At 38.3% G+C, this 13973-nt stretch overlaps 1 protein-coding gene across 6 annotated transcripts in view; it reads right to left on the bottom strand.

Moving 5' to 3' along the window:
- LOC139935790 (probable phospholipid-transporting ATPase IA) overlaps positions 1-13973 on the bottom strand; it is a 54996-nt gene that overhangs the window by 15286 nt on the left and 25737 nt on the right. For all 6 annotated transcript variants that reach the window (XM_071930374.1, XM_071930372.1, XM_071930373.1 and 3 more), the window contains exons 11-26: positions 13503-13611; positions 13085-13212; positions 12103-12336; positions 10580-10691; positions 8906-8988; positions 8229-8278; positions 7218-7287; positions 5958-6042; positions 4868-5055; positions 4297-4387; positions 3669-3823; positions 3135-3217; positions 2245-2539; positions 1578-1652; positions 562-684; positions 77-217 (exon numbers count right to left, since the gene is read on the bottom strand). In XM_071930374.1, the coding sequence (XP_071786475.1) occupies positions 77-217; positions 562-684; positions 1578-1652; positions 2245-2539; positions 3135-3217; positions 3669-3823; positions 4297-4387; positions 4868-5055; positions 5958-6042; positions 7218-7287; positions 8229-8278; positions 8906-8988; positions 10580-10691; positions 12103-12336; positions 13085-13212; positions 13503-13611 (2022 nt within the window). The remainder of the gene's footprint in view (positions 1-76; positions 218-561; positions 685-1577; positions 1653-2244; positions 2540-3134; positions 3218-3668; positions 3824-4296; positions 4388-4867; positions 5056-5957; positions 6043-7217; positions 7288-8228; positions 8279-8905; positions 8989-10579; positions 10692-12102; positions 12337-13084; positions 13213-13502; positions 13612-13973) is intronic.

The following is a 13973-nucleotide window of genomic DNA, read 5'->3' as shown; positions in this document are numbered from 1 at the left end:
CGCGCTTACGATAACAAATTTATCTCTAAGCAAACTTATTGAAAAGTCTGAAATTTCTCTTTCCTGTATATCTTACCGTGTAGGCCATGTTGCCCATGAACAGATGCCCTCCTAGTTGCCCATTGGAGAAGGCCACATCCTGATACAGAGCACCAACCACAAACCAGAAGATGAGCAAAGAGTGATACACAGCGTTGGCTGTCCACATCCAAAACACCTAAAGGTAGAGATTGATCCGCATGTAAAACATAGTATAAGATTTCGCTCTACTTCAGCCAGTTTCACAAAGTCGGAAAGCAGATGTTATTCTGCTTTCCGGCTTTGGAGTTGAAACCAACGGTTCTTTTCAGAACCACCCCAACTCATTTGAGATGATTATATGGTGTTACCGCAAACCTTTCCATATCGTATTTCCACCATGCAAAGTTTCAAACCCTACAGATGTTAGTTGCTTATGAAGCTGGCAGTTCTTGAAAGCAGTTATGCAAATTCATTGTGAACGTGCACACTAAATATAAAAAATTATTGCATGAAACAAAAAAATAGAAACAAGAATCTTACCTTACTATTGAAGTATTCTGAATTTTGTGATGGCTTGTACAGCTGGGGGAACTTTTGCATACTTTCTACACTAATGTTACGATCAAAGAGTCCGATGGCAAACGGGGGGAGGGCAGTGAAGGCCTGAGGAATACAAACAATGAATAATACTTAATGGGGTTGAACAGCCCAGGAATCTCAGTAACGAGGAAGGTTTACAATAAGTAATCATTCTTAAAGGAACACGTTGCCTTGGATCGGAAGAGTTGATCTTTGAAAAGCGTTTGTAAACATTTGTTATAAAAGGCATATGATTAGAATACTATGATCCACATAAGTATCACTCGAAATTGCGTGGTTTTCCTTTTACCTCGTTGACAAACACGGTCGCCATTTATGGGAGTCAAATTTTTGACTCCCATAAATGGCTGACCGTGTTAGTTCATAAAGTGAAAGGATAACCACGCAATTTCGAGGCAAATGTGTGTGGATCATTGTATTGTACTTTTAAAACATCCTTTTAACCGTATTCATTTCATAACGATTACAAATACTTTTCGAAGACCAACTCGACCAATCCAAGCCTACATTAGCTTTCAACGTAATGTGGTTATGTAAAAAGATGTAATTTTTTTTTACCCAAACATTAAATTTGAGAAGCATTACTGCAGTAACCCTTCTCAGATTGTGCATACCAATTTGGATTACTCTTCCTGTGTGGACATAACTGCTCTGAATTTTCGGCGATATCTCAAAAACGCGGCCACCTTTTTTAAATTAAAATTTCACATGTTAGTTTTGTTGCCGTACATGTACATTAAAATATAAGACAACAGGCCCAGAGCTTTTCATTAGGCATCTGAAAGCACACAAATCTTTGCGGCAAGGGTGTATTTTCTTTCATTATTCTCTTGCCACTTCGATGACCAAATGAGTCAAAACTTTGACAGATTTGTTATTTTATGCACATGTTAGGATACACCAATTGAAAACACTGGCAACTGTGTCCAATGCCTTTAATGAAGTCAGGAACTCACCAAGTTATAAATACCAATGCACCACTGGTTGAAGAGAATCTGTCCAGACCAGCCGTTCACAACAGCAAACCAGAACTGAAAATGTCGACACAGACAAATACATGTTTTCAATTCAATTCAATTCAATCCAATACAGATGTTTAACAAATTACTTCACAAAAATAACAGACTGATGAGGAATATCCGAAGTCCATAAGACACCCCCTGTTGATGTATACGACCATGGAGTGCTAATCCTGTGAGATTAGTTGCTTAAGAACTGAATTATGAAGCACTGATAAATGTTCACCCCAATCGATAATGAAGGCCAATGCAAGGGGATTAACAAGCAAACATTTTGATCTAAATAAACACAAACTTCCACTTTTATAGATGAATTTCACATAGCATCATTGACCGCCATATTTGATGATAAACACTAAAAAAAAGTACACGCATGTACACGCTGCCAAAACTCTAAGCCTCTAGAACTATAAACCTTACAAGCTGTCTTTTTTATCTTAATAAACACAAACTTCCTCATGGATTGCACATAATTTGATGACAAACAATGGAAAAGTGCAAGCCAGACGTGCTGGGCACAATTCTCAGCCAAAGATAGCCTTTCATGTGTGCACGTTCATCAAAGATGGTTGCCAACTACGTCATGTGCAATCCATTTAATTACCTCCATAATGTACAGACAGATGTTCTTGTAGAATGAGTAGAGTATGACTTTGGATAAGCGGTTGTAGCTCCACACTCCGTGGACCAGCATAAGCTTATGAAGGAAGCGGAACTGCGCAATGGAGTAATCGGAGGAGTTGGCCGCCTGAAGACCCTCCCGACCGCTGATACCTATGCCGACGTCTGCTGCCTGTATCATGCCCACATCGTTGGCTCCATCACCGATGGCCAGGGTGATTGCGTGGACATTCTGTTTGACCAGTTCAACCAATTCCGCTTTCTGTCTTGGGGTCACCCTGTTGAAAAGTAAGTTAAGGCCAATCAATAAATCAATCAATCAATCAATCAATCAATAAATCAATAAATCAATCAATAAATCAATCAATAAATCAATCAATAAATCAGTCAATAAATCAATCAATCAATCAATCAATTGATCAATCGATCAATCAGAAGACATTTACATGTATATTGCGCCATTTATATATCAACAAAAACAATTCAAAGGTGCTCAAGACAGTTACATTAAATTGATTACAATACACTTCTTGAATTTTTTAAATTTTAATTAAGGTATTATAACTGTATCATTAGATGGCCTATAATCATCATCATCGTCTTCTTATATTGTGCAGAAGCTCCTTCCAAAGCATCCTCAAACATTGGTTGAAGTGTAAACAAACTTAATGTAGCCAAACATATCAGAAAACCGAGTCGCACCCCTTCTCTTTTTGATAACAATAAGTAAACAATAAGCACAACGCGCAGCACACTTGCAGTGCACTTGACCACTCGGCCACGATGCACATTACTATCTTGAGTTTTTATTCGGCAAATCAAGAATTAAAACCGCAACAAAATATATCCCATTCCAAGACACCCCATTCTTACCTGCAGCAAACAACGGCCTTGCATGAGACTGCCAGATCTAGGAAATCCTTCCTCATGTCAAACTCCAAGGCAAACTTCAGCGTCTGTCGAGGAGTCAATTAAGATACAAAGGTAAAATAATAAGTAAGATTAAAAAAACTTTAAAAAACCCGCATTTTCCAACGATAGAATGCGCTGCTGAAAAATGCTCCAAAATAGTGAGAACAGACAAGATTTATGATGAGAAAGAATGTGCTTTTAATTTCGAATTGAAAGTCAGGAGTGAGTTGATATTGCGAATGTTATTTGGCCTTTGGTCCATTTTATAATTAGCGCCCTGTACAAGCCCAATCTATGCATAAATCGACACTTTTTGGTCCATACTCACTAATGGCACTAGTATTATTAGTATAAACCATGAAAAGGGCAATTCAATCTTCCCAGCTTTGATTTAAACGATAACCATTTTAGGGTCGGTGTTCATTGCAATCTCAGGGGTCGTAGGGTTTCTCAGGGGTAGTAGGGTTCATAGAGGTCAACAGGGTCAAAGTTTACCTTTCCGTCTATGACGAGGCCGACATCGTTCTGCTTGCCGAGGTCTTCCCCAAACGTGGCGATGTGCCGACGAAGTGTTTCCCTCGTGTCATCGTGGCTCTCCTCGTTTATCACCACCAGAGGCATGTCCTGAGTCAGCAACTTGCAAGAATAACCTAAAGGAATAAGAAATAAATCCTTTTTATGAAGACTTCATGCTTACATTTTGACGCCAACAACATTCAAAGGAAATACCACTGAAGTGTTAAAGGATTTGGGTACTTTCTGTATCACAAAACACAATGCCCACAGATATACATCAAACTTACACTGATTGAAGATAATGATGGTAGAAAGCGTACCTTAAAATATTAGTTGCTGAGGTGCTGTAGTTTTTGAGAAAAATGAGTAAAACAATGTAACGGAAATACGTCCTTACATGCTAAAATAATTTTTCGTCTCGTGATCACTGAGACGAAAATTATTTTGTGACTCAAGTTTGGAATGCTGGACAAAGATGATGTATATCAATAAACTTAATAACAACATCCAAAGTAAGTATGTTATCGGTCGTTTACTGGTGTTTTATATATTTAGATATACATGTATCATTCGACCCCCTGGGATTTCAAGAGCTTTTTTAACATACCAACATTGATGGCTGTTTCTTGCTTGTCTCCAGTCAGCACCCACAGTTTGATGTCTGCCCTCATTAGCGTGTCAATCGTTTCTGGGACCCCCTGATGAGAAGAATTATAGATACAAAGGTCAAAGGTCAAAGGTCACTAGTGCTAGGTCACTAGAAAAAAATACATAAAATGATTAAAAAGCCAAGGACAGCCAAAAAAAACCTTTTGAACACTGCTTATTTTCATCAGGGCCGTGAAAAAAACATAGACAATCAATTCCAACACAAATTGAGGACACATTACATGTACACAGGAATTAGTAAAAAATGCTAAACAAAATATAAACTGTTCGAAATTAGATTGAGAGCGTGTCGTAGCTTGCCGAGGCCAAGCTCTGGAGGTGTCACAGCAAAGTGTGGGTTCGAATCCCTATCATGACACTTGTGCCCTTGAGCAAGGCACTTAACCATTATTGTTTCAAAAAAAGTTGGGAAGGTAGAACATTCTGACACACAAACCCTGTCTGCTATTTAGGGACTCAAAATGTACACAAATAAAATTGAACTACAAAATTGAACTACAAAGACATACATCTTGTAGTTTGTCTTCAATGGCTGACGCCCCGATGAGGTTGAAATTCATCTCAATAAGTTCTGCGGCTTCTTCTAGCTTGGCTTCCCTGTTCTGCATGGCAGTGCTGGCCTTGTAGTAGGTTGCACTCCATTCTTCATAATCCTCCTTCGAGATCTCTCGGAAGGCAAAGCAGAGTGTTCGAAGACCTGGCAAGAAAACAAATAAGTCAGACCTCTCGCTCTGGCATTTCCTATATGTTTGGCAGGAGAATCTGTCCTCCCGGTGATTCTGTCCCCCAATATGGCGAACTCAGAATCTTCTGATAGCGCCCTCTTTTGAATCATCCTCCTTCAACCCACATTCATAAATACCTAAGACAGTTTATCCATTCTGATTGGTCGAGAGGGCATCACGAGGGGTTGTTTGAACGAATGATATAACACCAGTAAAAAGTGTTGAAACATGGGCATGACACGCGCGCTTGCACTTGTGCTTATAAGAAATTTTCTTCATTCCTATTGGTCAAGAGCAAGAGCCTCGCTCTTCTTCAAGCCTCATTTCCAGCTTTCCCTGGGACCCCGCACCATGACACTCTATGGCGATCGGGCCTTTTCATTCATAGCTCCAACAATTTGGAACAAGCTCCCCACCCATTAGCAGCTCATTCATTGGCCACTTTTAAATCTCAACTTAAAACCCATCTGTTTTGTCAGTCTGGTAATGGCGCTTAGAAACTTCCGTATTTAGCGCTCTTTTATTATTGGCTTTGGTTCACCCCATTGGGGTTTTTCCTCCAACATTTAAAACTGAACAACGAACAGTCTTGTGCATGTTTAAACATTTTGGTGACCACTTTGGTTCCATGATGAACATTATTTTTTTGCATGAAGAAAACAAACTTAAACACTTTAACATCCAACTGCTTGAATGTGCGACACTTGAACACTTTATTTACACTAATTGTGCTGTTGGATGTGAAATAAAGTACAAACAGTTCCGTAAAAAGAGTTGCCTAAATTTTACACTCAACATGAAACTAGTTATAAATGACAAATGATGTGTGCATTAACACTATGGGGAAGAAAAGATGAGGTCATTTGTTCTTTACCTTCAGAGGCAAATTCTCCCAAGTGGAGTAGCGTCTCATCTCTATGTTCCTGGTTTTCCCCTAGTCTCTCATAGATCACAGAATCCTGCAAACAGTGACAAACAGCACCTACTTTAAATTCTCCCTACCACAATATTCCACCACCAATCTCAAAATAGATTAATCAAAAATGGGACTGGGCTTCATTTTACAAAGCACCAATAGACCTTTCTTTTGTTGATAAACAAACCGCCTTGGTTGGCATGGTCGGCTGAATGTTAGTAAAATACTAAATCGTAAAATCAGATGTTTTAACAAAATTCAACATTTTCTGCAAACTTTCAAATAAATAAAATACCTCTCATAATTAGTTGTTTTGTTTTAAACAAAATCAACAAATTTTGTTACATTGTTACCAAAAATAGCGATCTTTTCTTGATTTGCCCTTATGGCTTTCCATAGTTTTCAAATCTGGGTTGGCAAAAACTTGGGCTGTGACGTTGCAAAAGAAAGGTCTATATTCATCTCATAATGACACCACACTTTACTTAGCAACTAAGATCGATACACATCTTTAAAGGGACTGGACACTAAACATGTGGGTAATTAATCAAAATAATTGTTAGCATAAAAACTTACTTGGTAACAAGCAATGGAGAGCTGTTGATATTAAAAAACTTTGAGAGAAACAGCTCCATCCGAAGTACCGTAGTTATCGAGAAAAAAGTATTTTTTTACGAAGTTGATTTTGAGACCTCAGAATTAGATTTTGAGGTCCCGAAATCAAGAAGCTGAAAGCACACAACTTCGTGTAACAAGGGTGTTTTTTCTTCCATTATTATATTGAAACTTCAACGACAATTGAGTTCAAATTTTCACAGGTTTGTTATTTATGCTTATGTTGAGATACACCAAGTGAGAATACCGGTCTTCGACAATAACCAATAGTGTTCAGTGGCTTTAAAATCAATTTTAGCTCCATGTCAAAACCAGCCTTCTTTAGTTTTGTAGAGCCTAAGTAATCTTACAAAGGTCGTTATAAGCAGAAAACACTACTAAGCAGAAAAAGAAAGAAATGGAATACAAGGCAGTGTTTTAGCTGGTACCTTTTAGTGGTAAGCAAGATTGTTTTGTGCTAAGTTTCATTGTGTGCTTATAAAAGGTCCTTAAAGATATTCGGCTGTCTGGTTATCTTGCTAGATACATATTCTAACAATTTTGTGGGCCTGGTGACGGAGGATCTACAAATAAAAAACATGATGAGAAAACGAAAAGACTTACAGCGCCCTTGCAGAGAAGCAATATGGTTCCATTACTGGTCCGAACGATGACCGACATTCTCTTTCTGACACTGGAAACACAAAACAAAGTCGTCAAAATAGTTTTGATTTTGAGCATGAATGTATTTATAATATCTAAACTTGTAGGTTTGACCTGTTAAAGATGCTAGGTGCAATTTTGGTCGATTTGATAGGGAAAATTTAGATGTGATTTTTAATAACTATTAAACTATTGTTGTACATTCAAGAAAACTATAAGCTATCATTTATGGGACTGCACACACAAAAATCAACCAATGATAATAATAATATCGTAGTCTTATATAGCGCACGTATCTACCAAACAAAGTACTCAAGGCGCTGAGTATACAAACTCTCAAAAAGATTGGTTATTGCAGTGATGAATTCTGGGCGCATCCAGCAGCCACAGCCAGGAACACCGGGGCGAACCCCTTTTCTTTTCGATAAGTGCACTGGGTTCTTTTACATGCGTTACACAACACATGAGACCAATGGCTTTACGTCCCATCTGAAGGACAAAGCAATGGCTAAGTGTCTTGCTTAAATACACAAGTGTCACGGCTGGAGATAAGCCGTTGATAAAAACACTAATTGTCAAGATCCGGACTTTGCCTCACGTCCATCATGTACAAATATTGCGTTATGTACATGTGTCACAGTCTTGTACACAGTCTGCGATTTTTTGTTTATATATAAATATTTTTTGAAACAGATGATCATTTGTCAAAAACACGCTGGAAGAAAACCATTCTTAGAAATTTAGTTTCAGGTGAAAATTGGCAGCTCTTAGCAGAGTAGGTAAAAAATAATAAAAATACAATTCAGTACAAATAAAAAAAATAAAAAAGGAATAAGAGCAACAAAAACAAATTCCTCATGACAAATTAAAAAAAATGTTTTTGCAAAAATAGTTTAAAAAATAAAATAAAAATGAAATAAAAAATATGGAAATACAGTACATATATGTTTCCCAGGTTCTAATTAGGCCTACCTGGTGAAATCCAGTACATTCAGGATATCATATTTCTCCTGCTTCCCCATCTGGTGAAATAATTCAAACAGCTAATTATATTATTTTTCACTATGAAAAAGGTTCATAAATGTCACAAAATGGCAGCGAGCCAAAAATAGTTTATCCAATTAAAGGAACACGTTGCCTTGGATCGGTCGAGTTGGTCCATGAAAAGTATTTGTAACCGTTTGTTATAAATGTATAATATGGTTAGAAAGATGTTTTAAAAGTAGAATACAATGATCCACACAAACATGCCTCGAAATTGCGTGGTTTTCTTTTTACCCTGTCGACTAACACGGTCAGCCATTTATGGGAGTCAAATTTTTGACTCCCATAAATGGCCGACCGTGTTAGTTCGCAAAGTAAAAGGAAAACCACGCAATTTCGAGGCAAACTTGTGTGGATCATTGTATTCTACTTTTAAAACATCTTTCTAGCCATATACATTTATAACAAACGGTTACAAATACTTTTCATGGACCAACTCGACCGATCCAAGGCAATGTGTCCCTTTAAATAGTCAGTGATTTCAATCAATGTGCAAAGGCCCTCCATGTACAGGTATATCGAGTAATAAGTATAATTTCTGAACATGCTCCAACCGAGTTGTATGGTTTTTCCAGACTTGGCGTTTAATTGGTTTGGAGACTTACCACGTTAATCTCCACATAGTCTGGCGTCCTGACATTGAACTTAAAACCCAATGAATGGGCTGCATCAATCAAGGCGCCTTCATCTGTTGAGAGAGGGAACATGGTGAACCAGACTTAACTCACACTACAAGCAAGCAAACAAACCAAAGCTGAAGATGTATGCACATGTAGGTACCTCTGTCCCTAAACAGGGCTTAAGACACTGGACACTATTGGTAATTGTCATAGACCAGTCTTATCACTTGGTGTATCTCAACATTTGCATAAAACAACATGTGAAAATTAGAGCTCAATTGGTCGTCGAGGTTGCGAGATAATAATGAAAGAAAAACCACCCTTGTCACACGAAGTTGTGTGCTTTCAGATGCTTGATTTTGGGACCTCACAATCTAATACTGAGGTCTCAAAATCAAATTCATATATTTTAGTGAAAAATTACTTCTTTCTCAAAACCTTTGTTACTTAAGAGGGAGCAGTTTCTCACAATTTTTTTATACTATCAACAGCTCTCCATTACTCGTTACCAAGTAAGGTTTTATTCTAATAATTATTTTGAGTAATTACCAATAGTGTTCACTGCCTTTAAATATTACACTTGTGTAACAAGACAGACAAGTTCAGTGGTCTTGTTTTTTCCCAGTTATATTTGTTTAAAAAGAATGATGTTCAAATGTGAACTCACAAATATCTTTCAATCCTGCTGAGCACCACCCATAAAACAGAAGAGATAAATATTCTCTTAGTGTTTGTTTAAATGGAACAGTTTAGAAGATGCAACTGTGTTCTCATTTTGATTCTAGTCTCTCCTCATTTTTTTTTTATTCTAGTCTCTCCTCGTTTTGATTCTGGTTTTGTAAATCAAATCTCGGTCCAGTAAAGATTCTGAGCTACAAGTCTTGCCATCGATTTCACAAAACTCTGCCTAACTTAAGACTAATCTTAGGACGTTGGACGAGTCCCAACCCTGCACTGTAACATGCAGTCCAGGTCTTGAGTATTTCCTCATAAATTTGAGCCCCCATAAATTTTTTCCCCACAAAAATGTGCATAATGTAATCACAAAATAAACCCATACATGTCTTTTTGTTATTGGTTTATTGGTTTATTGGTTTATTGATACATGTAGGTCTAAAAACTGGGAAAACTCAAAGCTACATTTAGTGCTGAGGTAGAGCAGACTAGTGCACCAGGGGTTCTCGTGTCGTAAAAGTGGGTTTGGGTCACAGTTATTCATAAGAAATACAGCAGGTTTGGATAGTATAAAACAATTTGAAATTGTTTTACTTAGAAGTACTGCGGTTATACATGTAGAAAAATAAACCACTCTTTATCCCCACCAATCTTAAAAGTGTTTCTGGCAGTAGCATTTCTCAGATTGCCGTATTCCAATAGACCGAATTGAATAAACGTTTTTTTTGCTATGAAAGTCACCATATTATAGGGTAAACCGTATGCGCATCCAAACACAAACATCAATGAAGCATGCAGCACGCAACATTTCTGGTTTGATTTCAACGGCACATGCACGCACACACGCACGCACACACGCACACACGCACGCACACACGCACGCACACGCCCACAGACGCCATGTTGTAGGTCAGATATTTGAACTGTGATGTCATATTCAATACGGTCTATTGCAGATTATTCTTTCAATGAGTACATTTGTACCTGGTGACGAGGCCTGGTAGATTATCTCATCACTGTTTTCATCCTTCTCTGGTATGACGGTGTGACAAACAGCCATCATGGTTAGGAACATGCGGATATGGGAGGCTGTAGACTGGTTTAAACAAAAATAACAATGAAAGAGTCAGGCTTTTGTGTCTCAAATCTGTTCATAATGTGTAGTGGTTCATATAGCTTGAGGACAAAGTGAAACAAGCCTGGGGTGGATTTCACAAAGAGTTAGGACTAGTCTTATCTTATCTAGGACTAGCATTACTCGTCCTAACTTAGGACTATCCATGCAATTTGTATATCTCCTAGGACTAGTCCTAAGTTAGGACTAGTCATAACTCTTCGTGAAATCGACCCCTGGTCACACAGAAATAAGTCCTTGTATAACTTTAGTAGAGGCACTGCTCCAGAATTGCAAGGGTCATGGGTTCGAATCCCACCCAAGGAGCCTGTGATATTTTTTTCACAGGACTTGGGAAAGTACTGAGTATACAGTGCTAACACACATTGGTGTCATCCCCGATGCAAACTTAACATCTATTATATATCTTTGCGGTACCCGCTGCCAAAACATAGGATTCTAACTGCCTCTAGCTCCCGGGCAACCTCGGTAGTCTAGTCGGTAAGACACTGCTCTAATAATTACAAGGGTCGTAGGTTCGAATCCCACCCGAGTAACATGCCTGTGATATTTTTTTCACAGGACTCGGGAAAGTACTGGGTATACAGTGCTAACACACATGGGTGTATGGGTTCAAAACAAAAAATTAATATTCTTTATCCCCGATGCAAATTTAACATCCATTATTTAGTAGAGCTGCAAACGTTTGAATCTTCAGTTAATCAATCAATCAATCAAAAATCAGTTATACATGTTGTTTGTAGATTGCCAAAATCAAAAGTTTGGTCTAAGGCTCCAAGGCACAGTTGAATGTTTAGTAAGCTGTTGGAACAAAGGGTTGTCTTGACTGAAGTAAGTGAGCTGGGGTTGATTTCACAAAACTTTTTTTAACTTAGGATGGATCCTAGGATTTAGGACGAGTCCTAGCCTTAAGACCAAAACCCGTCTAAGCAGGAGGATTCCCAAGTAAAAGAAACTCGCAAACAAATTCTTGGATGAGGCTGAAAATGCTATTTTTACGGCTATTTGATACCTATATCGTCTATCGAAATGTTTTCAGGCGAGTCGCGTTAATTCGTTGTACATTCTCAAATAATTTTCATCCCCTGCGTGAGCCAAAAATTATTTTTGTGCTATTGCTTTACTTGTTTCTCAAAAACTACAGCAACTAAGCAAGTAATATTTTAAGGTGAGCTTTCTACCATCATTATTGTTAAACCGTGTAAGTTTAATGTAAATCTGTGGACGTTTGTGTTTTGTGTCATACAAAAAGTAGCCAATCCCCATCCATAATCAACTTTCACCTACATTCATTTCACAGGCAAACGTCAAGCAGACCCTTTTTAAGATAGACAACTGCGTCAAACTGACTGGATCATGGAGGAAAACTTACATGTTTATTCTGAAGATTCTCCAGAAGTTTTTCATGAGAGAGAATGCTTCCGTCTTCTCCATTGGACCCATAGACCAACCCAGCCACAGTGCATCTCTTGAACTCCATGATGTTCTCGGTCAGGGTGCCCGTCTTGTCCGAGAAGACATACTTGACTTGTCCCAGCTCGTCGTTCAGATTAGAGGTACGGGCATTGGCCGGCGTGTTGGTCTCTTTATGGAACATGTCAATATCCTGGAACATAGTACATAGAACTTTGCGATGGTCAAGCAGTTATATAAAGGACAGAACCAGTGACTTAATTGGATACAATGATTTCGTTGGATAAACGTGCAGTGACATAAACTTTCCATATCTGTAATTTAATTGGTCTGAGATGATGACGTATGCAGCTGACAAACACCACCGCTGACCAATCAAAACACAGACATGGAAAATTACTTTTGGTCGTCTGCATATTGTGTGCACTGTGTACTATTCTGTAAATGTACGTGCATGTAATGTTGTTAAAATGTTGGTCTATAAAAAGTGTTTGTTACCATTTTTTATAAAATGCATATGGTCGGATGATGTTTTAAAAGTAGAATACAATGATCCACACAAGTTTGCCTCGAAATTGCAAGGTTTTCCTTTTACTGTGCGAACTACATGTAATACTGTCAAAAATTTGACTCACATATATGGCCGACCGTGTTAGTCGACAAGGTAAAAGGAAAACCGTGCAATTTCGAGGCATCTTTGTGGAAATCATTGTATTTTACTTGTACAACATCTTTCTACCCATATACATTTTATAAAAAACGATTAACAAACGCTTTTCAAAGACCAACTCGACCGACCCAAGGCAACGTGTTCCTTTAACTGTGTGAGATTTGACTGCGTATCTCCATGTGTGAAATAAATGTAGGTGAAAGGTGATTTTGGATCTAGCGTAAGTCACAAGCCTTGAAGTGTGACGTCAGATCTTCAGACTACAAATTACCGAGCTGATGAACCACGCCTGGCCAAACTTGACCAACTCCAGGGTGACCGGCAAGCTGATCGGAATCAGGTTATTATACAAGATAATGAACGTCAGGAAGTTATAGAAAAAAGAATTGGGCGCCAGATCTGTAAATGGAGAGGATAGAAAGGAAGAAGGTTAAAGGGTTTATGTACTTTTTGTAGGACAAAAACGGAGTGTCCACATATTTACATTAAACTTACACAGTTTAAAGATAAAATGATGGTAAAACGCTTCCCGACAAATATTACTGGCTGAGGTGCTGTAGTTTTTGAGAAATGAGTAACACAATGTCAATGTTTACTCAGGATAAACTGGCTTGCCCAAAGAACGAAGTATCAGGTCTAAAACATGGTATGCAAAGATTCTGACAAAACAAATCAAATCCGGGTATTACCTTCAAATCCCAAGTACCAGTCTCTCTCTATATGTTGCCTATTCCACACCTCTGCAGCAATGGAACTGACCAGGGAAAGCACAAGGAGTATAACAAATAGGAACAAGATCTGGAAGAAACCATTAGAAACAAAGGGATGTTGTCATTTCAATTGGCAGCAATCAGTGTGCCCTATAAAAATAGGAGATGATTATAATATAATAAGTAATAATTTGGGTGGCCAATCATCTGAGAAGCTGAATTCAAAAGATGTGGTTACATTTTTGAGTAGCAGGCATGCAAGAGTGCCTTTGGCAGTGGCAGTCAGCAAATCAACCTATAAATGACCATCGAGCACAGCTCGTGTTTGAGTCTTCCAGGGGAGAAAACAAATGGGCCAGGAGAAAGCCCTCATATGACTTAGAAGGGAACCAACGCCCAACTCCACTCACATAGTGGCCTTAGCCAGAAATAAAAGCACGGAAACAGTGG

The sequence above is a fragment of the Asterias amurensis genome, chromosome 4 (assembly GCF_032118995.1).
Source record: "Asterias amurensis chromosome 4, ASM3211899v1".
NCBI lineage: Eukaryota > Metazoa > Echinodermata > Asteroidea > Forcipulatida > Asteriidae > Asterias > Asterias amurensis.
Note: the sequence above shows the minus strand (reverse complement) of the source record. Positions and strands in the feature narration are given on the sequence as shown.